Here is a 25,885-nt window from a genome sequence, read left to right as displayed (position 1 = left end):
CCTCTGAGTGCCCCTGTAGTGTCTGTGGCTGCACTTGAGTAACAGGCACTTGCCTGCTATAGATAGGAGCTGTGGGCACCCCTGCTGATGAAGGCTATAACGCTTATACGAAGCGCTCGAAGGAGTGAGGCAGCATACCTCCTCGTGGTGCAAACCGTCCCCACTACTGCACTCAGGATCGTGTCTTGAGGTGGGTTGTGACTTTTACTGCTCAGGAGGCGGTCACTGGTTCCCTCAGCCTCGTCGCCATTTAAAGTGGTGAATTTATGGCCTTTCAAAAATTCACTGACACAGTTTGGAGATTAAATTACTTTAATTCCCGAGCGCCGGGAAAGCGACTTGCACGGAGCTCTCAGCCGCGGCATCTAAAATGGCTGTCTTACACTAACAGCAGCCACGGGCGCACGCTCCCCAAACAACTAGAGCGCGCCACCACAAGAAGCTGTGCAACTTGGTAGACTGGGAATGTTTGTTTGATGTCCTGGATAAATTCATATTTTTGTCTCAGCTGTCCTGGTTTAGTCTCTGTATTAAATATCCTCGGCTCAAACCATAGTTAATAAAATGTAGACAGGTCTAGTAATTCCTAAAGAAGTCATGCAACACAGATGTTATGTGTTGCAGGTGCATTTTACCCTATATTTCACCCCCATGACAACTTACAACAGAGGGCTCCCCAACAGCCAAACAATCCAAAACTTATGCAGACAATATTGCACTTTAGGTAAAAAACAGGGCCCAGTGACTTCCGGCCCAGTAAAGACATGGCTTGGCAGTTCGGGCTGGACTGTTCCCATGAGGCACAGGGTCAAGGCTGATTTACATATGACCATGTCTCTACTGGGGTGGTGTGGAGTGCAAAAAAACGAGGGATTTAGGCCCAGATCTCTGTACTGGGGTGAATGTATGACATTGTTCTGCATTCTGTCCATCAACTGTTGTTTTTGCATTTGTCACCCAGAGTGGGACGGGTATGCTCAGACGTGAGTCCCATGCTCTCCACACCACTGGAGTCAAGCTATCCTGGCTGATGACGGCTGATAGCCAGAACCCGGTTCTAGGATGCTTGATTCCAGTCCAGGAAAGACATGGCTTAGCAGTTCGGGCTGGACTGTTCCCATGAGGCACATGGTCAAGACTGATTTGCATATGGCCATGTCTGAAGTGGGGTGGTGTGGAGTGCAGAAAAACTATGGATTTAGGCCCAGATCTCTGTACTGGGGTGACTGTATGACATTGTATTGCATTCTGTCCATCAACTGCTGTTTTTGCACTATGTTTTAACGCAGCACAAAGAGTGTTGCCTCATAATCGAAAATCATTATAATAGCAGGCCAAAGAGCTGTTTAGGTATCAATTTTTCTCACAATCCTACTACCCCATATGAATCAAATGACATGCCTTTTTATATCTAAAGTGATATCATAATTGCAGTGATGTGAAAAGTTGCCACTTTCGAAAATTAGATGAGTATCCTCTGTAAAGATGTAAAGTTTGATATTATTCCTATTCTTGTTTATCTTGATATCCTGTTTTAAACAAACCCTTTTCAACTAAGATTGATTTTGTTTTATCTCAGTTTATTTGGGGCCATAAACAGCCGCATATTAAACAGAGAATTTGAAAGATATTGGCATTGCGACCAACCACACAAAGGTTACTTTTCCAAATTGTCAATGAATTCTCAAACATGGAAGCCACAGAGAACAGCATCCACTTCTACCAAGAACTCTGCGACACCCTCTCAGACTACTTCCACAGCAAGATACCCACCATATATAACAATTTTGACCCCCAACCCAACACCCTCGGCCTCAACAACCTCAATCAACCAGTGAACACCAGTCGAACGATAACCACCTGGTCTCAGCTCACCACTCAGACCACCACAACCCTCATGGGGTACCCACCAACACCCGCACCCACCATCTCTTAAACCTCTGGCCAAGCCAATCGGCACAGAGCTCACCAGCATCCTCAAAACCTCCATCTCCACAGCAACCTTCTGAGACAGATGGAAACACGCAGAAGTCAGATTATGCACACAACCTCTGCATAATCCTCGACACCCAACTGACCATGAATCGGAGTCACCTCCTTTTGCTCCAACACACCCTTTACATGTTCCAGAGAATCTTCAGATGGATCCCAATCAATACCAGGAAGACCTTCACGCAGGCCCTCGGCACTAGCCACCTCAACTACAGCAATAATCTCTATGCTGGAATTTCTACCCAGCTCTTTGAAAGGCTCCAGACGGTACAGACAACTACAGCCAGACTAATTAACCTCCCCATATAGACCCACAGAACCGCTCACCTCAGAAACCTCCAGTGGCTCCCCATTTAGAAGAGATGCCAGTTCAAGATTGCAAGCATACAAAACTTTACACAACCAAGGACAATCCCACATCAACCATCGTTAAACTTCCACCTGCCTGCAAGACACCAGCGCACTGCCTCACTCGCCCTTCCACAGACCCACCGCATCCATCGCAATGGGGGCTTCTCCTTCTCTTACTGTTGCAGAGATTCTGCCCACGAACAGAACTATGCGTAGTTAGTAAGAAGGGACTGAGTCATCCTACCTCCTGAGTAACCATACGCCCAGAACCGACTAGCTAATGTGTCTCACTTGCTCTTCTACACACTCACATAGAAACAAGTGATTAGACACCCCAGAACACAGCACTCCCAGATCTCTCAGGAATCGCGGTAACAAGACACACCCTTTCGCTCTCCCTCTTGTACTTGTCCAAGATCAAATCTGACAGAGACACAAAACAGTTTAAAATATTTATTTTAACTAACGTGCCCTAACATGCAATATTCGTGCCACAAAAATCAGGAAAATGCATAATACGAATAGTCCATATATCATGTAGGGAGATGTCATAATGAAAAAGACAATAGAGAAAAGGCTATAGAGCCTAACCTCCCTCCCCTTGCTAAGAAGAAGTATTGCTATATATTAGAAGATCTCTGGGCTTTGTCTGCAGACTCATACCTTAGACTATAGACGATAGTTCTACATCATAGGTGATGTCTCGCTTTTCTCCCTAGAAAGGTCCATCTCCAAGTATGTGTGCATGTGTCCCCATAATATCAAAGCACGAGTGTTCAACAACAGCTGCATTGGTGTTTTGTCTAGTTGCTAGGGCATGACCAGATCAGAATAACAAGGGGCATTGTTTATCGGCCTTGCACACAATGTTCCGACTAAACTCCAGGAACAGGCAGAGAAGGAATACAGCAGACAGTTTTCATGTGAAAAGCATGAACAAAGTCATTTGCAAAAATAAAGCCATGTAGTAATGTGCGCAAAGCTGCATAATGGCTGCCCGGTTCATGCTTATTTAGTGATGTTCACAATGTCCACAACAGCCATGTGACACTACATCGCTGCCAAGACTTGTAACAACCTGCCCCTCCACCTCCTTACTGCACCGCCGCTGGCAGACTTCAGAAAGAAGACCTGGCTTTTTGACGGAGTTACAGCACGCTTGGTGCCAGATACCCCTAGTGGTGACCAGGCTGAACTATACAAATGACGACTGATTGATTCCAAGATAAATGCTTGATTTTCGTATGCTAGCTGATTACTCTTTCAAACATTATGGCACTGTGGATTATGGACCTACCAACCCTGGCGTTGTTTCCTCTAACTTTTTGCCTTCAGACCGCCTGTTTTTGCTGGCCATACATTGGCTTATCCAAAATTGGCATATTTCATTTATTTATGAGTACCTAGTAAAGAGCACTGCAGGTGTCCAGGGCCTGTAAATGTAATCCCACTAGTGGGCCTGTAGTACTGATTGTGCCCCCCCACTTCAGTAGTTCTTGTAGCATGTCTCAGGCCTGCCTCTGCAGAACCTGAGTGTGCAGTTAACCTGCCTAGTCGGCCTTCCAAAATAAACCTATTGCCAGGCCCAAACCTTCCTTTTTAGTTCATATGTCACCTCTAAGGTAGGCACTGGAAAGCTCAAGGGCAGGGTGCCGTCTATTTTTAAAATTTGGACATGAATCATTAAGTTTTACATGTACAGGTAGTTTAAAACCCACCTTTTCATTTTTCACTGCTGAAAGGCCTATATTACCGATAAGATAATATTAGGATTGTAATTTCCAAATGGGAAAATATGACTGGTCCAAGTTCGGTATCTCTGGAATCACAATTCAAAATCCAAACATATGGTGAAGTCGTTTTTTTAAATTGCAATTCTGAAAATGCCCCTTTAATAAAGCTGATTACATGACTGTAGCTGGCAGTTGAGTTTTGAATATTCCTTTTAGACAGCCACAGACAATGGGAGCTTAGGTGATAATTGATTGGCCATCCTGGCTGGATGGGAGGGAGGAGCTAGACATAGCCTCACTTACACCTGAATAGGCTACGTCCTGTCCACATACAAAGGGCTGCATACACTCCTGTAGGGAGTATAGAGCCAGGGCAGGAAGATAGGGCATCTGTGTATTTCAAAGACATGTCTTTGAAGTCTCCCTACTTCAAGGGCACCACTGGAAATAAGTACTGGACATCAGACGCTACCACTTCAGTACACTTCTGGACCTGTGGATACTTTGCCAAGAAGAAGGACTGCTGTGCTGATGAAAGGACTGTCACTCTGATGGACTGCTACTCTGCTAGACCTCTGCTTTTCTGACCTCTTGCCTGGGAGAGAAGGACTGGACCTGCATCTCTAGAACCCAGAACCCAGAGTGCCTCTAAGGGCTAGTTGGCTGTCCTCCTGATCTGAAGCCTAAGGGACGTAACAGGCTTCCAACAATCTTGTACCTGGACTTTTCCATCTGTGAGTCTACCCTGCCAAGTGGTGCCACCACAGTCTTGGACCCTTGGAAGTGGAGTAAGGTGCTTACCATTGGAACCAAAGCATCTTCTCTGCTGAAAAGCGCATCCTTGAGTAGAACTGAAGCATCTCTTTAGCAGTGTGGCTTATCCTCAAACAGACCTGATGCATCATCACTGCTGCGTGGATTGGACCCTGTGCAGAAGCCCTGCAGCACCCTCCCAGCCCTCAAAACAGATGCATTGTTGAAGGTGCAGCGCATCTCCGACTCAGGTCCTCACATCACTCGTCGACAGCAGATTCGATGACAACACCAGCCATGATGACGCCACTGGACTCCAGATTGCAGCCTTGTAGCTCTTCAGAACTGACGCATCCCTAGCTTCACGCCGCATCCCTGACACCAGGACTTGACATCGCAAGCCCTGTCTATGGGATCCTTGACAACAATGCAACAAGAACTCACACTGTAGCCTCATCGCGTCTTGGAACCGATGCATCGCAACGCCCTGCTACCAGGATTTAAGGAACTTTGTTCATCGGGCCTAAATAGATCCCTGTGGCCAGCCCATGCTCTACCGCAGTTAGCCTGCACTTGTGACTTTGTCCCAGTTCAGAGCAACCAGATATCCATTGTTGGCGCTTTGTGTTTTTTGGTGCTATTTCAACCTAAAACTTTAAAACTGAACATCTCTAGTTTTACTGATTGCTTTTTTATCTATTTAATCTTGTTTCATTTAGTAAATCAATATTTATTTTTCTTACCTAATGTGGAATTCATTATGTGTGTTCTTTTCATTGTTTTACTGTTTGAAGTGTTGCACAAATACTTTAAACTCTGCATCTAAGTTAGGTCTAACTGTTCTGTTTCAAGCTACCTGACGGTGAGCACAGTTTAATTTAGGGTTTGCCTGCCCCTTACCCTTACTAGCATTGTGATTGCTGCTTGACCAGGTCTCATACCCCAGCCAACAAACTAATTTCTAACATTGGTGAGCATCGATGAGCATAGGACTCGCATTTTTTCAGTGCCATACAGTAGTTTTGTGTACACTACCATTTCATGTCCAATAGACCAATTTAAGGTTAAATTCTCCCAGCTAGACAATTCTGTTTTTTTCACATTTATTCTCATCTGCTGTGTCTGTGACCCCCTCCCGCAAAGATAGTTTGAGCTAGCCAACCTTCAGATTTACACCGTGGCCCAGCTCAAAGAGTTTTGTCAGGAAAGGGGGCTGACCGTTAAGAGGAGCACTGAAAAGGGAGAACTCTAGAAGTTTTTGAGGGCATGGGCAGAGGCCATTCGTTTCCAATAGATGATGAGGAATGATCTGAGAAGGATCAACAGGAGGATCTTGGGAAGCTGTCTTTTGAGGGGGATAACCTACTCCCAAGACTGGCCATCCCTCCCAGTGCGGGAAGCATTGAGTCCATTCCAGGGGCCTGTCCCTGGAGAAGTTGGCGGACAGGAGGGATGAAAGGAAGCTCAAGTTAGAGCTGGCCAAATTGGAGAAAGAAAAGACAGAGGTTGAGAGAGTCTTGGAGAAAAAGAAACTAGCGATGGGGGAATGGAGAATGGCCCATGAACAGAGTCTGAGAGCTGGACATTAGCGCCAAGCAGGTGGATCCATCAGTAATGGTGGCAGCATATCTACAGTACCCTCTGTGACAAGCTGGCCCACCTCCATAAAGCTCTAGTGTCAGACCGTATTGTGGGAGATGGTATTGATAAGTGGTTTGAGGCTTATGAGATTACCTTACAGATGCACAAGATTCCTGAGTAGGATTGGGGGCTAAGGAGGACAAAATGAGGAATCCCCCATGAAGGAAGCTCTTATCAAAAAATATGTTCTGACCCCAGCAAACTATAGGTACAAATTCAGCGACTGCCAGAAACTGTCCCAACAGACTTGGGTGGATTGAGTTGATTCCTTTTGCAAGGCACTGGATGGTTGGATGAAGAACAGTGAAGTAAAGGATTATCAGGGGCTGTACAATTTGATTGAAAAAGAGCACATGTTCAACCTTTGTTTGCAGATCTGTGCCAGCACCTGATTGACAGTAAGCTCTCTGACCCCAGGGGGCTTGCTAAGGAGGCGATTGCTGGGTCAGAACCACGGCCCATAAGAAGGTATCTGGGGGAGATCAACCAAAGGGTGGGCAGGGTCTCGATCAGAAGAAGGAGGGGGGATAAACATAAAACAAGGCATTCTCTTAAGGACCCCAAAATATTTAATCTGGTCAAGACTCCCATCCCTTATTTGAGAAAAAGACCGTTAAGTGCTATGAGTGCCAACAGGAAGGACACTTCAAGGGGGATGCCAAGTGGCCCAAATGGGCACAGCATCCCACTGGTGGGCAGTCACTTTGGTTGGCTACTGTAGCGCTTTGAGAGAGAATTGTCCCAAATAGTGTGAGGGACAGAGTAGAGGTCCCTGGGTGATGAAGAGATAGCACAGATAACTCAGTTGCCTAGTAATACTAGGAAATACAGGCAGGGGGTCTCCACCAATTGGCAAAGAGTGGAGGCTCTGAGAAACACTGGAGCCAGTATTACAACCAAGAGATGTCATCTGGTGGCCTCAGAGCAGGTCGTTCCTAATGCATTCCACCAAGTTGCTGCTGCTGACAACAAAGTCAATATTCAGTGGCTCTGGTTTCCTTAGAGTGGGGAGGATCTCAGGTTCCTGGAGGGTACTTGTGAGTCCGTCCATGGCTATAGATTGTCTGCTTGGCAAAGTCCTTGAGCATACCACCTGGAAAGAGTTGGGGCTCAGGTCTCACTTGGAAATGTTATGGTTGCCTGAGTGTGTGTGCCTGACCACATCGTCCATTGCAGCCCAATAGGCAGTTCCAGGTAAAGAACGCCCCTGCTAAATTCCACAGGTTGGTCAGCCAGGTCATAGCTGGACTGGAGTGCAAAGCAAACACAAGGAGATGAGGGACGGAGCGCTGAAACTTTTAAGACACTCTCCCCAGTCACAGATTTGGTTTGAATCCATAATTGTTCTTTAGCTCACCTCACCAACCCTGTTCAGACCCAGATTTTTGCAAATCAGTCTTGACCCTGTGCCTTGTGGGAACAGTCCAGCCTGAACTGCCAGGCTAGGTCATTCCTGGACTGGAAACAAGCATCCTGGGACTGGTTTCGGGGTAATACCCCTCATCAGCCAGGCTAGCTTGAATCCAGTAGCAAATTCAGCAAGGGACCTACGTCTGGGCATACCCTGCCAACTTAGGGCGGACAAAGCAAACACAAAGAGATGATGGACGGAGCGCTGAAATGTTCCAGACACTCACCTCTACTCACAGATCTGGGTTGAATCCATCATCGTTCTTTAGCTCACTTCGCCACCTCAGTTGAGACCCAGCTATATGCAAATTAGTCTTGACCCTCTGCCTCATGGGAACATTCCAGACCGAATTGCCAAGCCAGGTCTTTCCTGGACCAGAAACAAGCATCCTGAGATCAGTTTCAGGGTAACACCCTTCATCAGCCAGGCTGGTGAACGTCAGTGCTGCCCATCTGGATGACATTGCAGTCTTCAGTTCTAGCTGGGAGGCCCACTTGTGCCACCTCAAGGAAGTGCTTCAGGCTCTGCAGAGGTCAGACCTGACTATCAAGGCCTGTATGTGCCAGGTAGGGTAAGATAAAAGGTCTACTTGAGTTACCATTCTGGCTTGGGAACCCCCGGTGAGGGCCTTCTTACGCCTCACTGGCTATTACAGGAGATATGCCAATGGGAATAACATCATAGTTGCCCCCTTGACAGGGCTGATTTCCAAGAAGCAGCCATGTCAGGTGATCTTGTCAGAGGAATACCAGAAAGCTTTTGAGACCCTGAAGGAGGCCATGTGCTCTGCACCCATTCTGCAGGCCCCTGATTTTTCCGAAGAATTCATTGTGCAGACAGACACCTCAGAGCATGGCACAGGGGCATTTCTCTCAGAGCTAATCAACCAGGGCCTGTATCCCCTGTACACATAATCAGTTGGAGGTTACAGGGAATAGAGTGGAGTAAGAAAGAGATGGAAGCCTTTGCTGTGATCTGGGCGCTGAATAATCTGAGTCCATACCTGTTTGGAACTCACTTCCGGGTTCAGACAGATCACAGACCTCTCAGCTGGCTAATGCAGAGGAGGGGTGAGAATCCCAAACAGTTGAGATGGTCCATCTCCCTAAAGGGAATGGAATCTATAGTGTAACCCCATCCTGTAACTGACCCGCCAATGCCCTTTCCAGGTTCTTCTGCCTTAGTGAACATATCTCTCCCCACTTTCAGCTAGGGGGACACATGTTTGATCTGGAATCCTTTGCGCGGTTTTTGGTGACTTTGTTTTTGCTGGCCTTAGGACTCTGTACACTTTACCACTGATATCCAGTGTTAAAGTGCTTGTGCTCTTTTCCTAAAACATTGCAACATTGGCTTGTTCCCAAATGGCATATTTAATTTACTTATAAGTCCCTAGTAAAGTGCGCTACCGGTGCAAAGGGCTTGAAAATTAAATACTATTAGTGGATATGCGTGACTGAGTGTGCTACCCACTTCTAACCATGCTAACCATGTCTCAGGCCTACCACTGCAGAGTTTGTGTGAGCAGTTAACCTGCCATATCGAACCTAGCAAGATAAATCTCTTGCAAGGCCTAAACCTTACTTTTTAATACATATAGGTCATCCCTAAGGTAGGACCTGGACAGCACAGTGTATTTAAAATGTTGGACATATACTTTTAAGTTTTACATGTCCTCTTAGTGAGAAACTCTCCAATCTCTAACAAGTTTCAATACTGCAAAGTATATATCTCTTATCCTGGGTTTTTCCCTCCCCTCTGCCTTGAGCACCAGTTCCCCCCACCCCCTGCCGCTCCCGATCTGACACTTTCCCGCTGCTGCATCTCTACGGCCCCACACCCCCTCCACACCCATTCGCCTCCCCGCTCCCTCCTCCCAGCTGCTCCTCCCTCCCAAGCCACCTCATATGCAGGCCGAGAAGCAGCCAGGTAGCGGGTGCGCCGCTGGCGCGCCGCACCTGGACCTCGCCCAGCGCCAGAACCCCTGGACCCCGCGAACGCCACAACACCAGAATCCACAATGATGCCAACACCCTCCACGCACTCAATGCCGGCGGAAACCACACCTGCTTCCAGGCCGCCCTGAAATGGACCCACGGACCCTTCTCCTGCCACACCTGCAGCTTTACCTGCGACAGAACCACCAAACCTCCAAGGACTGGACCCAACCACCTCCGCTGCATACTCCTCAACACCCGCTCCGCACGCAAACACGCCGTCGAGCTCTGGGATCTGCTCGACACCTCCACCCCAGACGTGGCCTTCCTGACCGAGACCTGGTGGAACGACTCCTCGGCGCCCGACATCGCCATAGACATCCCGGACGGCTACAAGATCACCCGCAGGGATCGCGCCAACGGAATTGGAGGAGGAATAGCCATCATCCACAAGTCCACCCTCAAGCTCGCCACCCACGCAGACGACACCTTCAACACCGCCGAACACCTGCACTTCCGGATCCACACCGACCCCAACGCCACCCTCAGAGGAACACTCATCTAGAGACCCCCCGGTCCCCGGGCTCAGTTCAGCGACTCCATCGCCAACCTCGCCAGCACCCACACACTCGCCTCCATGGACTACATCCTCCTCGGGGACCTGGACTTCCACCTCGAGAACAACAACAACGCCAACTCCACCACCCTGATCGACACCCTCGCCAACCTGGGCCTCAGACAACTCATCACCGGACCCACCCACGCTGCCGGCCGCGCACTGGATCCCGTCTTCGCAACAGGCTCCCACATTGCCTTCGACCACACCACCAAACTCCACTGGACTGACAGCCGCTGCATCCATTTCACCTTCAAGCAACCAACCACGAGCACCGCACCCAACAGCTGCCTCGCCGCTGCTGGAGCAAAGTAACCGAAGACCAGCTGATCACCTCCCTCGCCAAGAACCCACCCATCGATCCCACCAACCCAGACGCTGCAGCCCAAAACCTCAGACAGTGGATCGACGACTGTGCCAACACCCTCGCCCCGCTCAAAAAACCCTCCAACAGCCACGCCAACAAGAGAACCACCTGGTTCACCGATGAGCTCCAGACCTCTAAACGCGCATGACGGAAACTGGAGAAGACATGGCTCCACAAACGCACAACGGACAACCACGGAGCCAACAAGGACGCCACCCACAGACACCACCACCTCATCAGATTAGCCAAGAGATCCTCCTTCAAAGACCCCTTGGATAACAACACACACGACAGCAAAGAGCTCTTCAGCATCGTAAAGGAACTCTCCAACCCCAGCACCAACGCCAATGACATCCCGCCCCCACAAGTACTGTGCGAATCACTAGCCTATCTAAGCCTATGTGGAGTCCTTTTACAGTGTTTTCATTGTGTTATTGTGTGTGTGTTGCACAAATATTTACACATTGCCTCTTATATTAAGCCTGCCTGCTCTGTGTCAAGCTACAGTAGGGTGAGCACAGCTTATTTTACAGTGTGTAGCTGGCTTACCCTGCCTGCATGTGGTCCCTACTTGGACAGGATGCAAACCTCTGCCAAGAAGAGACACAATTTCTACTCGGCTCTGTGTTCCTCCTAGACAACCACACACAATGGGGGCTTAGGTATGAATTGATGAGCTATCTTGGCAGGATTGTAGGGAGAAACTGGGCACAGCTTCACTTACACCTGAATAGGCTGTGTCCTGTCCACACACAAAAGGCAGCATACTCCCCTGTAGTGAGGCTGGAGCCAGGAAAGGAAGAGAGGACATGTGTGCACTAAAAATGCACGTCTTTAAAGTTTCTCCCACCACTGGGTATAAGTGCTGGACTTCAGACACCACCACTTTAGTACACTCCATACCTGTGGATACTTTGCCAAGAAGAAGGAATTCTGTGCTTTTGTAAGGACTGCAGTGCTTTTGAAAGGACTGCCACTCGGCTGTGCTGCTACTCCACTGGACTTCTGCTTTGATGACTTGCTGCCCTCTTGCCTGGGTGAGAAAAAATGGACCTGCATCTCTTGAAAGCAGAACCTAGAGTGACTATAAGGGCTAGCTGGCTACCCTCCTGATCTGAAGCTTTAGGGAGGTAACAGGCTTCCAACAATTTTGCATCTGCACCTGGTCATCTGTGAGTCTATCCTGCGAAGTAGTGCCACCCCAGTCCTGGACCCTTGGAAGTGGACCTAAAGTGCTTACCATTGGAACCAACCCATCTTTTCTGCTGAGCGATGCATCCCCAAGCAGAATCGATTTATATCCTTGGTTGAGTAGGGTATCCTCGAGCAATGACGCAGCTGCATGGATTGGACATGGCACAGATGTCCTTCATCACGTTCACAGTCCTTGGAAAAGACGCATCACTGAAGGTGCAGTTCATCTCCGACCTAATACTCACATCTCCCATTGACGAAAGCTTCAACGACAGTGATGGACTCCAGATCACAGCATTGCAGCTGTCCTAGGCAGCTGTGATGCCAGGACTTCGCATTGCAAGCACTGTCTACTGAATCCTCGATTAGAATGCAACACCAAGCATCTCAGCCTCATCGCATCTTGGAAATGTCACATTGCCTCAGCTGCATGGTGCTTCTTTGACCCAGATCCATGCAATGCTCCACAACTATGACGTAAGGTACTTTGTTCAACAGGCCTCACTGTGTCCCTGTAGCTGGCCCGTGCTCCATCACGGTCAAATTGAACTTGTGACTTTGTTTTGGTCCACCGCAACCAGATATCACTTGTTGGTACTTTGTGCTTTTTGGCGCTATTTGAACCTAAATCCTTAAAACTGAACATCTCTGGTTTTACTGAATGGATTTTTGTCTATTTTGTCTTGTTCTGTTTATTAAATCAATATCTATTTTTCTAACCTGGTGTGAGATTCTTTTTGTGTGTTGTTTTCACTGTTTTATGGTTTGAAGTGTTACACAAATACTTTACACACTGCCTATAAGTTAAGCCTGACTTCTCTGTGCCAAGCTATTAGAGGGTTAGTACAGGTTAATTTAGGGTTTGCCTGCCCTTACCCTGTTTAGGTTTGTAGTTGCTGCTTGACCATGGCTCATACTCCAGTCACCTAACAACCCAATTTTTACCAATGGACATTTTCCAATGCACCTACATTTCAAAAATGATTTGTAAAAATGAAGAAAGTAACCCCCTATAAATGTTGAAAACATCAGAGGATTGATAAACTGAATCAACACCGACACTTTCTGCAGCTATTCAATTAGAGTGATTAGGTATTGTATACATGAGCTCTGATTGTTCTCAAAGTTGTATTATTTCTCCATTTCCATTGTTTAGACTGTTTTGCAATTCCAATTTCCAAAAAGATTGCTCTTTTTGTTCAATGCATGTTTGAGATGAAGAACAGGATGTGGGAAGAAACTATAATCATCGAATGCACTTTTTAGATGAAAAATGTAGGGTTAGGTGGTGCAGCAGTGTTAAAATATTCAAATGTAGAATTATACAGAATCTAAACAATTAGACAAGCAATTGCTAATCTTTTTACTTCTGTGGATCCCTGTTCACACATTACTGGAGCTCCCACTGAATAATTATTGGAACCCAGCAACCCCCACTGGGTCATTACTGGAAGTCGGGGACACTAGCCTAAGCAATTTCAATGATTTGAATCACAAAACAATACACAAAGGATGATGTATTGTATTTATTTCACAAATAAATACTATAAAACACAATGTTACATTCAATGGGAAGCTTAGGGCTTTTCTAAATCTAGTTAAGGCATCCCATAGTCCACGAGGTTCTGTTTGATACACTTGCACTCCAATTAGAACTTTTTCATATTTACAGAAATATTCACAATTTTCGATTTTGCATTTTGCTTCTTTATATACACTTTATTAACCTATGAATATTTTTAAATTTTCTAAGCAGTGGCAGACCCTTGGGGTAGGCTTTGCAGATCCCCAGGAGACCCCGGATCACAGGTCAAAAATTGCTGATTTAGAAAGCTTGGCTGTTGTAGTACAGGAAGGGGCTGTCTTGCTTGCTGTCCATAATTGAATGGCTCCCTGCAGGCAGAATAATCTAATGTAAATGCCAGGCAGCTTATCCGAAATGCAGTTTATCTCCTGCCTTTCCAACCTTTCCAAGAGTATTCTTAGAGTTACTCGTGGAGAATCGGAAGAGTTCATGAGCAAACTTAAAATTAATTACTCTCCCCTACAGCACCTACCAAGTCAGTGTTTTAGCCCCTCAATGTTCTAATGGGACCGCCTTTTGTCCCTCCTCTGCAACTTGTGTTTGTCAAATTGAATGACATTTTAGAATGTGGTTGATTTCTCAAGTTATAAGTGCCAAGAAGAACTAACTAAATTGTAAAAGTGGACAGAAAGAAGCATTTGCTGCTTTATTTTCAATTTATATTGCTGTTTCTTTCTTAGGGGAATACGTTGTGATGACCGTTTACTTCCACCTCAGACGTAAAATGGGTTATTTCATGATCCAAACCTATATCCCCTGCATCATGACAGTTATTCTCTCGCAAGTATCATTTTGGATCAATAAAGAATCTGTTCCAGCGAGGACTGTCTTTGGTAAACCAGATTTATGTTTGATGCATGCATTTGTCATTAATATGTCTGACATTAGGAACCAATATGAAGCTGCCTTCCATTTGCGTGTGCTTTCTGTTACATTTGGGTGTTCTATGAGATACATACGATATTAGGCGCCTTTGCAGGTTTTTACCAATTAGAAAAGCCATCAGGGTAGGTAACATCTGCAGTATAAATAATTCAATATGCCTTTTTTAAAATGCAAATGATATCTTTAAACCCACTTAGCGTTCATATTGATGATAATTGCCGTTTTCGTCTTAGCGTAAGAACTCGTCTTCAAAACTTGTTAAAACTTGTTTTGCTTCAGAGTTGAAGGTCCTATCTGTATGCTTTTCTCATGCACATGCAGGTGAATGTGTGTCCTTCTTCAAAGAAAATGTTTTTGTAGATCAGTGCACAGCATTGCTGTATAAAGTCCCTGATACTTCAAAAACACAGAAAATTGCCTGCCCCCTCTGTTTACTATATAGGCTCAATTAGAGTCCTGATTTTACAAACTGCAAAGATGAGCTCAATAATACCTCAGACAAGACCACCTATTTAGAAACATTCAATTTTTAGTTTGCAATTTCATGTCATAGAGATCAAAACCAAACAGTGATTAAGTACAATAGATAAATCAACACACACCCCAACACACACCCACATATCTACAATCAAACTGTGCAACAAACACACTCATTTAGAAAACACCCATGCATATCAAGCCTACCCAAACATCTGTGGTATACATGTAGCCACTATTCTCACTGTTAGAAGAAAAAGAATGAGTAACATCAGTGGAAACACTAGAATTCATTTTGATATAAATCCACACAACGAAGGTTCCACTTTTCACCATTAGTTAAGACAAATTAATGAGGAAAGACCTCTTTGACACCAAATTGACCTTTGAATTTAGACAATCCTTTAAAAATCCTCCCAGATGTAATTTTACAAGATCTCCTTTTGAAATATGCTTGGAGGAAGTACCATATATTTTAACAGTTTTTGAGGTGGTATTAAGGTTAAGACCACCCTGAGAAACCCACTCTTTAATCCAACAAGGAGTAAGTTTGGTACCAGAAGTTCTTCCATGCATTATTTCAAACTGCGATTTTTCTCCATCACCATGTACAGTAGTACGATAAGCCCATACCATATCAGAAACAATATTCTGATCAAAGTTGCCCATAGAGCAAGACATTTGAATTATGCCCTTGACAAGTCTGTTGATTCTCCCACACAAGCCATTACTTTGTGGGTTGTAAAAAGATGTGCGGTGATGTTTGACACCGGGATTTGATAAAAAAGAGCACATGCTATGAGAGACTAATTGTGTGCCATTATCCGTGACAAGTATGCTGGGATAACCTTCTTCATTGAAAAGAGTTTTCAAGAAAGATATAGTGGTATCAATGGTAATGTCATTCACAAAGCAGACAGTGAGCCATTTTGAAAACAAATCAATACATACAATTGCAAAACATTGATTTAGTGGAATTTTTTCCGTAGGCCCAATAAAATCGAGCGAAATACTAAGGTTTGTCAGGATAGATGAGATGCCCAGAAGATGACCCAACAGCAATTTTAAGCCTCTTTTCACGATGGACAGTTCACTATCCAGGATGACACTTCAGCATCTAAACCCGGCCACCAAAAGTTGGCTTTTATTCTGCGTTGAGTCAAAGTTTGACCTGAGTGCCCTTCATGAAAAATATTAATTATTTTATGTCTCAAACTAGTGGGAGGAACAAACCTATCACCTCGCATTAGTACATTATCACCACAAATAGATAATTCATCTAAGTTTTTTTTAAAAAGACGAACAGAAATGTGGACCCATCTCTCCCTTGTTGGACCCAATTTGATGAGAAGAATTACTTTTTTCAGTACATGATCATTAGCCGTGCCTTCAGACCATTCTTCACACGTAAAGCTTCACTCTTTAACCTCAAGAACTTCACGAACAGAAGCAACGGATTCTTTATCATCTTCCAAGATAAAAGATTTATCTTGAAGATCCTCCCACTTGACTGATAGTCTTGAAAGACAATCCGCTTGAACATTGCGCCACAGCTGTACATGTGAGATCTCAAACTGGTAATCCTGAAGTTTAGAAGCTAACCTGGCCAATCTTGTAGACGTCTTGGTAGCACCACCAGGAGAAAGTATACGAACCAACGGTTTGTGATCCGTTTTTAATAAAAATGTTGCCCCCCAAAGATAGGTGCGTAAGTACTGAACTCCCCAAGTTGCAGCGAGTGCTTCCTTTTCTATAACAAAATACTTTTGTTCTCACAAGGTAAGCGTACGCAATGCAAAGGCTATTGTTCTTTCTCCAACACTGTATTTTTGTAACAAAACAGCACCCAAACCAGTGGCACTGGCATTAACGATAAGAATCAGAGTGTGTTTAGTGTCAAAATGAGTCAAAACATTGGCCTCACAAATATCCCTTTTGATGCATTCAAAGCAAGAATTTTGATCACTGTCCCACAAAAATCTTGTACCTTTTTCCAACAACAGTCGCAATTGAGCGGTTTTGTCAGAGAAATTCCTGATAAATTTTGAATAGTTTTCTATCAATCCCATGAAAGATCTGAGTTGATCTTTGTCTGATGGACATGGGGCTGAGCGAATAGCTTCTAGTAGATTTTTCTTGGGTTTAATTCCTGAAATAGATATTTCATGACCTAGATACTCTATTCTTTCAACTAAGAAAGAACATTTGTCCTTACGAAGAGTCAGACCAGCATCGGAGATTCTGGTGAGGACATTCTCTAAAACAGCATTATGATCATCCACAGAAGGGGAACATCCTTTACAACGCAGATGTTACACCGCAGTTCCCTTATGACGCAACTGTTACAACGCAAGTTGTAACAACGAATTGCACTGGGGGGCGCTCCAGGATAGTAAATAGTTTAATTTACTATCCAACTCCTTCCCTACTATCCACGGGGACTGGAGTTGGAATAGTAAATTAAACTATTCACTATCCAGCCCCCAACAACGCAAGTCGTGGTAACGACTTGCGTTGTAAAACATGCGTCGTAAAGTACTGCGATGTAAAACATCGCGTTGTAACGACATACATCCTCAACAGAATCTCCAAAAATAAGAATGCCATCCTGAAAATAGACTGCTTTATTGATGCCAGTGAAAAGTTCAGTGACCATTCTCTGTAAAACACTTGCGGCCGAAATAAGGCCGAAAGGAAGGCACATAAATTGAAAAGTGCTCTCTGTGGTAATAAAAGCAGTTAGATGTTTTTATGCCTCATGAAGTCTGTTTTGGTGGTAGGCACTCTTGAGATCTAATTTTGAAAAGTACCTAGCCCCTTGTGAAGTTGACAATAGCTTGTTTATATTAGGTAGTGGGAAGGTGTCTGCTACAACGCATTTGTTCAGTGACCTTAAATCTACAGAGAACCTCAATTTTCCATCTGATTTCTTGGTGATCACAACCGTAGAAACCCAGGATGACGCTTCAACTGGTTCTATGACCATCCTCTGTAACATTTCATTAAGTGAAGACTTAATTTCATCCCTCACAGATATAGGAATCGTTGTGTTGAGTAGGCACACAATTGTTTTTTAAACTTTTAAACAAATAAAATGTGAATACCCTTTTAGTTCACCTAACTCTTCTTTAAAAACACTGCCGAACTTTTCCAAAATTTCTCCTATAGTTTGATCATCTACCACCATGACCTGTGAGGGTGACCTGGGATTAATGTTTATGTGAAGATCATATTTATAGACCCAACCTAGAATTGGAGGCCCATCAACAGAGACATACATTTTACCAAACGTTGTTCTTTTTTTAAAAATGATATCAGATTCAAAATATCCTAAAATGTCTATTGTCTCCCCTTGATAACTAGTTGGATTGCTGTCACTCTCCATAAGTGATTTGTTGCCCCACAGACCATGTAAAAGAGATTGAGGGATGATGGTCCACCTAGAACTTGTGTCAACTATAAGAGATACCTCACAATTATTAATCATGAATTGCGCTTTTGGTCTATTCAATCTCTTATCATTATCTACGACAGCACTAACATCATCAATAACTAGAATACGATGGTTTTGTTTCTTAATTACACATACAGAATCTTGAACCACTGCAACTTTTGAGCGTTTTTTTGTTTTGCACATTTTTGAAAAATGCCCAAGTCTACCACATTTCAAGCATTCTTTGTTTGATGCAAAACAAAATCTCGAATCGGCTGTATGTCTATTGCTGCCACATCTTGAACACACTTTGTTGCTTGGTTTTGTATTGAAACTTTTTTTGTTTCCAAACTTAGTTTTATTCTTCATTTCAACCACAGGTTCATCTTCCTCTGAATCTACTTCTCCTTGCAAACCTTTCTCTGAAACTTCTGACACCCCTTAATGAGTGCCTGATTTCTTTTGTTATTCTGTCATGCAGTTTTCTGACTCCTCAATGACCTTTGCCAAGTCAATTGCTACCTTCAAAGTTGGATTTTTAGCAGCCCAAAGTTGATCTTAATTTTTTTATTGTTGCACTGCACTATTAATTGGTCTCGAATTAGTTCATCACACATGCCACCAAATTTGCACTTTACTGAAAGTTCCCTTAAGCGAGCAACAAAGTCATAAATGGATTCTTTGTTACGTTGGTGCTGCGTGTAACATGTATAGCGATTCAAAACCTACAAATAGCCTCTTTGTTCTCATCAGGTAGAGGCTGGCCGTTTGCCTGGAGTGCTGGGGGTAGAAATCAAAAAATACATTGACCTTATTTCCCAAGTGTGCTCAGCAATAGAGCTTTCTTGCGCTTCCCTGAAAATTCTTGCCCATCAAGTGTGTCTAAATAATTGTCAAAGATGATGATCCAGTCTTCCCAAGAGACAGGTGGTGTGCCAGGTTCATTTAAGAATGGTGGGGGAATAGTAACTGTAATTTGTTGAGACATGACTCAGGGTGTAACTAGAATGTTATCAAAAACCTAACCAAATAATTATAATGCTAAAGAAAATTTGTTGAAAACCAATAAACAATTAAAACCAATACAGTGAATAATGCTGAATGACTTTAAGCAATGCTAGACCAAAATAAAGTAGCAAATGTACTGAAATGACAAAACATGCACAGTGAAAAACTTCCTTAGAAAATATGATTTATAAACCACAAGAAAGTCAAATAGGTGTGCCCATCACTGCTGACGTGGACCAAATGGTGTGCACGAAGATAGTATCTTTATACTAAAGATGTGTGCATCGCCGTTGAAAAGAGGGATGCACGCCAAAAGTTAAGGATTTAGGCATGTCAGACTTAGTGCATACTTGCACACAAGCAGTTGAACCCACCTCTGAAAGAATCGAAACTCTTCCTCAATAAGTGCTTTCGGTTTTGTCAGAGACGTTTCTTTCTCTGTCTGTGAGCCTTCATTGTACGCATTGCTGTGTGTAACTAAGCAACGACACAGAGGGCTTAACAAAAATGGGCGCAGTGACGTTGACTTACATCGCACTGATGTACGTTGGCGTTCACGATGTCTGGAACACACGCTGGCGGAGCTTGACACGCCTAAGATGAGGAGTTGTGAGCCGCAAACAGCGTCTGTGACCATTGAGCGTTGCTGGGCAATGATGTGAACGTGAGCGCACCATACACATTTATGCTGCCTAGCAACAAACTCATAAATACACAGGCATGCACCAATAGGGAATCACGGTTAAATTCAATGATGTCAGCTCTCCCCTCTTCCAAATTTTCTGCGTAACGCCGCTTTATAGAGGCCTTTTCACATCTGTACCCGGACATTTTCAGAGATGTGTTGAAGGGTTTGTTGAGGTGACTCTCGTGGGCTGTGCTTCATCGAGTTGGAAATCACGAAGAATTCTTCTTTTAGGGTCAGCTTGGGTCACACAATATAAGGTGAGTGGAAATAGAATTATTAAGGAACACCGCAAACGTGGTCCTCACGCCAGCTGACCTAGACTCCAGCTGGCGTTAGCAGAACACTCAGCGCAGAATGCAGAATACATACAGGCATTCCTAAACAATAGACATAGAAAAGGTATAACATATTTACAACACTTAGACTCATCCATTTATCCATCATTCTCACATTCATACAGTAGTCCATCTATTCATAATGTCATCCAATACCTTGAAGTGATTGATAAAACAATATGAAAAATAAAAATCTGCTACAGCGTAATAGTTTTTTTTCCATGAAATAGTGGTACCTTGGGATTTCATTCAATAGTTTTCATTTTTTATTATGGTAGTATCCTATCCAGGATACAGCTTTCCTTAGTAAGTTATTACTTTGACCTAGATATATGTCAACAAAAAGACGCACACTATCTGCTCATGGGACTGGTTTTCTGATGTAGCAATACATTTCTGTGGGAATTACCAATATTTGCATGGTATTCCCCCACATTTTTGCCTTTTTTAGCTGAACCAGTTATTGTTGGCCTTAGTACTCTGCACATTTTACTACTGCTAACCAGTGGTAAGGTACTTTCCAGTTTAGACATGGTATTATTGGCATACACTTGATTAGCACATTTAATTGTAGATAATACTGCATGTACTTAGGGCCATTAAATAAATGCTGTAATTGGGCTGCAAAGTGCTATCCATTGAAGTATCACTATAAAACATGTCTCTTGGCCAGCCCTTGTTGCCTGTGTGTGCAGTTTTGAACTGCCATTTCGACCTGGCAAAATAAACTTTTTGTGAGGCCTAAATATTCCTTTTGAATACGTTTAAATTACCCCTATGGTAGGCCATAAATTCCTATATAGCAGGGTGCATTGCAACTAAAAAAAACAGAACATGTAAAATTACAGTTTTACATGTCATGGCAGTAATACAGCTCCAAAGTAGTTTTTCTCTGTGGCAAGGCTGGCTCTGCCATAGAAAACAATGAGTTATATTGTAAGACTTTAGAATGATTGACATCAATGATTCAAGGACTCATTTAAATAATAATCTAAAATTCAACTTAATTTTAATGTTCGATTTCATATTACTGTTTTGTAACCAACACATTTAGGACGTTTTTGTTTTTCTGTCATTGTCACCTGATCCTTATGGCTCACCTGGAGGAGTGTTGTGTATTGCTTCCAGACATTAGGCAAAGGGCCTAGGGTGTGGAAAGCGGTCCTCCTTCTCTGTCAAAGGTAATCTGGCGGATGTACTCAGTGCCTACTGCGCTTCGAAGGGGAGCCTGGGAGGTGTATCCAGTCTCTTCCTTACTTCAAAGGAGGCATATCCTGGTACTGGCAGATGCAGCTCACACCAAGACCTGGCTGTCCTTTGTCTCTCTAGTCAGCCCGAAAGCGAATCCTATTGGGGTAGAGAAACAGACCAGAACTGCTTTAGGGGTGGCAAAGCTTACTCACAGGATGACACTGGGCATAAATGTGGACCCCACAGAACTTTCTGAACACCACTGGACCAGTGTGGATCAGAAGAAGCTATGCCCTGCTGTCTGAAGAACCTGAAGCACCACTGGACCTGCATGCTGTGAACCCAGGACCCCAGAAGTGACTCCAAGCATAATTTAACTGACCCCCTGTTTGAGCTTCACAGACGCATCAAGTTTCCAGAGACCTTTCTCCCTGCCACTGCCCTGCTGACCCGTTCTAAATGGACCTACCCTGAACCTGGTTGGAGTGAGTCATCAACTCCAAGTGGTGTCCCTCATTTCCTGGACCATTGATTGCTGTTAGTGTATTCCTCCTGCCCATACTGCAAAAGCTGAGACTTATAAGCTGAGACTTATAAACTTTTTTTCCAACTTTTTCCTCAGAGAACCGGCTAGAGTCTGGGACAACTCTCAACCTTGAACCTCAGGTTGGAGATCTGACTTCCCAAAAGGTTTCTAAGTCAGAATGAAGAGGGATCCGTCGGGACAGACCCTGAGCATAAATCAGTTGAGGCCTTCCTGGGAAGGGTCTCCAGATTTCTCCAGTTTTACTGCCTTTTACTGCAGTTTGCCCTGCTGATGACTTGTTGACTGCCAGTTTTGGTCAGAAGTAGGTGTGGGAAGAATTCCACAACGTTACATAAACTCATTGAGATTCCACTGAGTTGTGCTCACCCCTAAATATGGTCCTCGGTGGGATGTAATGTCCATCGATCATTCTAGCATGCCACACAAAAGCGGCACTGCTTGGGGCTGTGAGTGCAGGCAGCCGGTGTCGGCAATCAAAGTGTCCCCTCGGAAGGAGAGGAGGTGCTCGAGTCATCCTCGCTCTCTTTCACTAGCAGATCTTCATTGTCAACACACTGGAGTTTGGGGCGGTCTGAAAACCGAAGATAAATAAGCGGGCCAGATGTATCAGACCTGTAAATTAGTGTGCCATTATGTGTGGCCAGCTGGGCAAGCTGTGTCTGTTCCCAGGCTTCAAAGTGCATCGGGCTCTTTCCTGTGGCACCCCTCAGTTCAATCATCTGGGTGCTGACACACATCTCCCTCTGCCATATCATGCTGCTGGCTGCCTGGCAGCAGGACCGAGGCAAGCCTTCCCTTCAATGAGAAATCTGAAAACAACAAATATATCCATTTAAAAAGTCCACGTTACCAAAAAAAGCATGTCGCTTTGTTGCCTGTTACTTGTTTCAAACACAAGAATGCTCAATGAGAGGAACGCTTGCTGCTGAAACATGCGGTGACTTTCAAGTCAAAAATTCTTCTACTGTGCTCCTCATCTAGGTTGTACTATTTTAGTCCCATTAAAATGCATATTAGGCACACTGGTTGTTTAATCTGCCTAGAAAATGTAAAAGTGTGGCATATACCGCTATGCAAAAATAAGTTAGTATTAGAAAATGTCAGATATGTGGTAATTATGTGCAGCGCGCAGCGCGCAGCGCGCAGCGCGCAGCGTGAGCTGATGGAAATGAAAAACGTGAGCAGTTACCCCTGACGAAGGGCTGGATGGCAGCCCGAAATGCATTGGGCTTGAAATAAATGAATGCTGCTCTGAACAACTTGGTGTATTGGGATCTTATTTTTAAAGAAGTCCGGATGGACACATAAAAATATGAGAAGTTACCTAAATACAGTATGGAAAACGTGTGTACTTGATGCATAAGGAAGAACAATGATAAATGACTTGAAAAAGATTGAAGAAACTTACAGATAAGGATTAAACGGTTTAAAATTAAGATGGATTTGAAAACCGCACAACGTTGTGCACCTTGGAGTGGAGTGTGTATCTGCGCACTCCCCATATGTTGAGATATGTGGTAATGCCAACACCGCACATATTTTTAAAGAAAATACAACAAATCAATTGTGGGGGTAAAATGTCACGTTGTCTAATGGTGAGAAATATAACTGCTTTTCTTCAACTAAATGTATGTAGTGGTGTGGTAAAGACATTTATTACACTCAGTGCACAGGAAGGAGTCTTGAATAAACTACAATCCATACAAAATTCTGCAGCGAGGCTTTTGGGAAATATCCCTAAACATCACTCTGCCTCTAAGACCATCAAAGAGCTGCATTGGTTATCCATCAGAAACAGGATAAAGTTCAAGACCCTGTGTATTGTGTATAAGGCGTTGCACAACCAAGGACCAGTACATCTTGTCCGTAATCTGACCCCTTATCGCCCGCTCAGAACACTACGGTCATCTTGCTCAGGAGATCTTGTTATACCTCGGACAAAAACGGTCTCATGGGGCGACAGAAGATTCCTGGTTTCAGCCCCCAAGCTATGGAACACTCTGCCACCAACGATTAAAGCCAGTTCATCTTTATGGTCCTTTCGGAAACAACTGAAGACCTGGCTCTTTAGTCAATAAATTATTCATTCTTCAGGGTAAACACTCAGACACTTAGCGCCGAGACGCCCTTGGGCCATTGTATGTGCTCTACAAATATCATAAATAAATAAATAAATAAATAATAAATTCCAGATTCTAAACCTGCAATCAAACTCTGCAGACTTCCGGACCACTTCTAAATTCTCGCACACACTGGAAATGTCATAGCATACCATTCAGTTAAATGCAACACGTTTATTTCTACACAGAGAAAACACAACAACTTATCGATATATAAAACAAATGCATTTACCCAAACATATTGCTTATCAAATCTTCCAGGAAGTCCTTTATTATGAACAGACTTTCTAACTTGCTCTCCGTTTACACGCTCTTTTCTTTACTTACTGTTCACAAGGTACCAACTTCCTCCTACGCCGTCACCTGTCTATCCACAAGACTAGAGTATTGGAGCACACCTTTAGAAAGTGCTGCGCTTAAAAAAATAAATGGAGTGCTTTTTTCTTGGAAGCAAAGTACAACCCTTAATGAAGGGCAGGGGCAGCAAAGCCTCCCTTTGCTGAAAACTCGTCAGATTTCCACTTCCATATTCTGCCATGGACCGAAAGCAAATAATTTCACAACATTGTAAACATAACAACACCTCTGTCAGCCACATCTGCTTGTCCTGTTAACGGGCCTTTCTCGTTTTGCTAGTGCCTACATTGGCATTCAACACCCCTGATTCATACGCGAGATTCTGGAACGTGACCCTTCCCATGGATATATCAGTGGATGTATGGTAAATGTGCGATGACCTCTTTCTCCCAAAATCATGTTCAAAACGGGAATGAAAACAGAAATGTATCGTCACACTAAGTCAGAGGCAAAGGGGTGTTCCTTTGACATTGAGACCCCCGAGGGGAAGAAAGGTCGCAGACCAGTCTTTCCTTGGGGTTTTTGCGAGGGCCGAAAGGACACGGGTTTCTGGGGTGAGGGGGTTGGGCTGGGGTGGGTATAGGAGGGTGGTTATAAGGGCCAGGGAAGGAGACTTGTCCTTTTCCTGCACCAAACACCACTGGGGACGGTAGTTAATTTTTTGGAAGTGTAGGCAGGGTTTTTTTTAGAAGTGAGGGTAGTTTGCCAGTCGGTTGATTGGTAGGGGTGTTTTTAGAGTGGAAGGGGGGAATTTTCTGTCAGGAAGGTTATTGTGTGGTACATCAATGGCGATTCCAGACGTGGAAGCCATCCGTGCCACGTTCCGGGTGCTGGGTCAGGCAGGCCGGGAGGATCTGCTGCTGCCCCGCATTTTGCAGCCGGAATGGGTTGGAATGGCCCATACGCCTCCCACGGCGTCCGTCGGTGTGGCTGCTGCGGTGGTGGCTTGTATGGAGGAGCCACCACTGGGGAAAAAGACCAATGCAGGTAGGGGGTGGGGCAGCCAAAGAGGGAGACTGGGAAGCACGGGGCAGGTGGCAGAGCCTGCCCGCGTGTCTGTTTGATGACGCAAGCCTAATTGACTTGCACTGGAGGGAATGGGGCGTGGCAGAGGAGTGGTACGTGCAGCAGCGCGTCTGCTTGGGTGAAGGCCCTGAGCCTGGTTGTGGTGGGGAAGGAGGGTGGGGAATGCTGGGTGCCGGGGCCGGCAGTGTGCTTGCTGAGGCTGTGGGAGTGGCCAGGAGGGGAAGGGGCAGATTTTGAA

General features: G+C 44.6%; 1 protein-coding gene across 2 annotated transcripts in view; it reads left to right on the top strand.

Moving 5' to 3' along the window:
- Positions 1-25,885, top strand: part of LOC147659598 (gamma-aminobutyric acid receptor subunit alpha-4-like) — a 509,601-nt gene that overhangs the window by 240,580 nt on the left and 243,136 nt on the right. For both annotated transcript variants that reach the window (XM_086951620.1, XM_086951619.1), the window contains exon 7: positions 14,261-14,413. In XM_086951620.1, coding sequence (XP_086807746.1) covers positions 14,261-14,413 — 153 coding nt within the window. The remainder of the gene's footprint in view (positions 1-14,260; positions 14,414-25,885) is intronic.

The sequence above is a fragment of the Lissotriton vulgaris genome, unplaced genomic scaffold (assembly GCF_964263255.1).
Source record: "Lissotriton vulgaris unplaced genomic scaffold, aLisVul1.2 SCAFFOLD_327, whole genome shotgun sequence".
Classification (NCBI taxonomy): domain Eukaryota; kingdom Metazoa; phylum Chordata; class Amphibia; order Caudata; family Salamandridae; genus Lissotriton; species Lissotriton vulgaris.
Note: the sequence above shows the minus strand (reverse complement) of the source record. Positions and strands in the feature narration are given on the sequence as shown.